General features: G+C 46.8%; 1 protein-coding gene across 1 annotated transcript in view; it reads right to left on the bottom strand.

Moving 5' to 3' along the window:
- etv6 (ETS variant transcription factor 6) overlaps positions 1-3795 on the bottom strand; it is a 45463-nt gene that overhangs the window by 37331 nt on the left and 4337 nt on the right. The window contains exon 2 of the mRNA XM_008291305.1: positions 1777-1906. Within this exon, the coding sequence (XP_008289527.1) occupies positions 1777-1906 (130 nt within the window). The remainder of the gene's footprint in view (positions 1-1776; positions 1907-3795) is intronic.

The raw sequence follows: 3795 nt of genomic DNA, 5'->3' as shown, positions 1-3795 counted from the left end.
GTCGATCACCATGGAAACGGCCACATTAAAAACCCAACTCATGTATGGTTTGGCTAAACTCAGCCAGTCGTTTACATACGTCTCGTGTTGGCAGATACAGAACATTCAAACTAGTATTCAAAATAGCCCAGATTTCTTTGCATTCGGATTCCCTATACGATCCGAGGTTGTCTTCTGAGCGCGCTCCCGTAAAAAAGGCGCCATGTGACGCATCACGCGACTCGTTATTTGCACAGACGGCGCCAACGACGCGCCACAAACTTTAGCCGAGAGGAGCAGGATGTCGTAAAATGGAAATCTAGCAGGAATATTGAAATTATTGTTGTACAGAGTGCTGCTACTGCAAGTTTTAATGTTGGAAGTCATTTGGAGTCCACTTGTGCTTCTTGTTTCTAACATGACGGCAGCACGTTTGTTCAACTTCACAGATTTAAACATCAAGAAGTGCTTTTATGTCCGACACTGTCCTTTAATCAAGGATATGTTGATTCATTTTGGTCAAATCAAAGTGAAACTAATGATACCAGTGACTGACTGTTCAGTTTTCTAATCTTTGTCCAGACCCAGCGCTGGAAAACAGACACATCAGGAACATCTCAAAGCACATTTCTGCATCTTCTCCATCAGTGAATGGATGAATGTAGGTTCCCGTGGCAACACAATGCATACAGTCGGCCTGCTTGAACAGCCTTCATTCAGTGAGGATCCACTCAGAGAAAGGAAAAGAATGAGTCAAATGAAGATGCTTCTTAGAGCTATGAAATCCACGAAGGCTCAATATATCCAATAATCTCACTTCGCTGTTCGGCCCTCAACCAGAAGGACCCTTTAGCACAACCAGAGGCAGAACGGATTTATCAGTTAGAGTTAAAAACAATCCTCCAAAGTGCTACAGGTGGGTCTTTAACGTGGACCACGTTTAACCAGACTTCATCACTGACCAGTAGGTTTTACTAAACAGCTGCAGAAGAACGTGAACAGCTAGCGTCTGCTAACATTAGATACTAGATCGAGTCACACGAGACCAACAAACAGCTGCATTGTTCTTTTTTTTTTTTGCTCTGCTTTCATAAAACAAGCACCTTTTTTATTCTTTCAGAAAATGTTCTTCTTGGGAGACCTGTGCAGCTGCGTCTTTGCCTATTTTTTTGGCAACCGCTGCTACCAAGGTCTTTTTTTTTTTTAGCAGGAGAGCAGCTTCCAGGAAGCGTCCCATCTATTTATGTTTTTTTTTTTTAATGTGAGGCATCAGAAGCAGTTCAGACCTGATTTTATTCCATAACTACTTATTTATTTATCTGAATAGAAGCTGCGAGCGCGGTGCGTTCAAGGACGCTCAAGGACGGAGAAAATGTAAAGCGCAACGTCTTGTGAGTTAAAACAGGAATGAAAGAACAAATGGACGGACATGAACTTCTTCTTCTGCTTCCCCATCATTCCTGTGAGCCTCCTCCGTCTGTCGGTTCTGCTCCAGTGAGAACGGTTCAGGAGTCTGACCCCAGATCTGCTTCGACGCCTCCCGGCCGTAGTGAAAACATAAAGGAACGTTCCGCAGCTTTTTTTTTTTTAGTAATTGTTTATTCGTGTTCTCGCACTTTCTCCTGACGGGTGATTTCTGGGATGAGGCCAAACATTTACAGCCCGAGATGCTAAAAACACTAACAAAAAAAAGAAAATCAATCCGTCCCCGTTTCAAATGACCGACTGATCGATGGCGTGTAGAAGTCGCTGGTCATTTCATGTGTGTGTGTGTTTGTGAGAGTGTGTGTGACTCACGCAGGTGCGCAGGCAGCCTGGCAGGCTCGTCCTCCATTCGGCTGGCTGGCCTCGCGGCGGGAGCATGGACGGGGGAGGAAGTGGAGTTTGGCAGCGGGTTCGCGGAAGGACTGAAAGAGCTCCTCTCCTGCTATGAATAGACACAGAGACACAAAGCATGGCTCACAAAGCTCCACGATGCACCGGCCCTGAACCCAAACAGCCCCCGCGCCGACTCGCCTTCACCTCGCCGTGCACCCGCCGCACCGACTCGGCACGCGGAGGAGAGCCGGCGCCGCCAACCGAAGGACGCCCGGACGTACAGAACACGTCGCTGCGGATGCTAAGCTGAGCGATGCGCTGCTGGACAAGATGTCAGTCGGGTTCTCTTCGCTCTGTGATGTGTCCGAAAACGTGGCTAAAGTATCGGTACGATGTCCCAGATCGATCAAAAACCTCTGAGTTGTAGATTTGCAGCGATGAAAGACAGACGTGAGACGGATTTTCCATTTTTTTGTCGGTTTTCCGATCAATCAGGGCTGCAGCTGCTTCCTTTGTTTGAATCAAAGTGTCGACGTATTCGACTTAAACTGCAGCGAGTTTCATTTTTACTTCAGAAGTCGCCAATCAGTTAAACGACATCTTGCTTAATCACCTGTTTCGACGAGAGATTTATCGTTTAAACTCATTTCATCAAGCAACTTAAAAAAATTAGCTCATCTTTGGCCTTTGATTGCAAAGCACAAACGAGCCAATCGTGGGCGCTCTCGTTTCTGATGTTTCGCCCTCAAGTAATGAATCAACGTAGGAAATATTCAGCAGATTATTGATTCATGAAACTAACTGATAGCGGCAGCCCTGGAATGAACACACAAATTAAAGCGATGCATCGGTCGGCACACGTTATCCATCACGTGAATCGTTACAGATGTTGTCCGGTATGAGCTGAAAAACTTGTTTTTTACTGGAAAAGATGCTGAAGGTCATTNGAGTCTGATCTTCACTCTCTTTTACTGTAGATGAGTTTAACTATGTCGTGTGTTTATGCTGTAGATTTATGATTTGATGCACTAAAAAGCCTCTTATCCTGTAGATGTACGTCTTAAAATACTGCACTGCTAATGATTTACACACTCAGACTCAGAGGAGGGACTTTCCTGCAGTGATGTTACCTCCCAAAAAAACGAACAAACCAAAAAGCAAAAGACGGAAGCAGAAGGTTGGAATCCAGGGACTCGGCAGTGACGTCCGTCTGAAAGGGTTAAAAATGGAGTCTGGTAGCATTCTTTAGTGTGAGGAGCAGCAGGCTGCAACTCTCCCCGATCTAATCCACTTCCTCCTCAGGAAATGGAGAAGGCGGATTTCTGCCCACACTGCAATTTCCTCCCTCATTCTTTTTCTTTCTGTCTTTTTTTTTTTTTTTTTTTCCTCCCTCCCCTCCACCTCCTCCACCTCCTCCTCCTCCTCCTTCAGGACAAATCTCTCTCTGAGCGCCGAGGGTTAATGGACGTCTTGTTCTGCAGCACGGGTGTTTAGATAAACCGGAGAAGAGGGACGAAGACGAGTCGCCGTCCGTCTCGGGGGGGAAAAAAAAAGAGAGAAAAAAAAAAGAATCCCGGCCTTTTAAACTAAACACCAAAGGAGGCGAGAAAGAATCCCGAGCTGCACAAGAGCCCGTCTGACATCTGATTCAAACAAACTTCCACATGTCTGCGGATGTGGACTGACCCATCAGTCAGGAAACCCGACGCGCTCTTCCTTTTTCTGCGACAATGCGAAAAGAGGAAGCGGGCTGAGGGAGTTTCCTGAGCGTCCGCCGGCGAGAACCTGAACTTCACACTTTGCGACAAAGAAAACAAACAAGCGGTTAAATATTGACGGGGCGCACATGGACGAGGCGGCAGGTTGATCTTTGAACCGAACCGTTGGCCGGCCTCGGGGTTGGGCAACCGACGGCTCCGGGTGCCGTCTTCCCTGAACCCAGGTGGCTTCGAATCCAACACCTGCAGTTCCATCGTAACTCGCCCCGTGTTGCGTTTT

The sequence above is a fragment of the Stegastes partitus genome, unplaced genomic scaffold (genome assembly GCF_000690725.1).
Source record: "Stegastes partitus isolate 25-593 unplaced genomic scaffold, Stegastes_partitus-1.0.2 Scaffold732, whole genome shotgun sequence".
In the NCBI taxonomy this organism is placed as follows: Eukaryota; Metazoa; Chordata; class Actinopteri; family Pomacentridae; genus Stegastes; species Stegastes partitus.
This window is presented reverse-complemented; position numbering and strand designations above follow the sequence as displayed.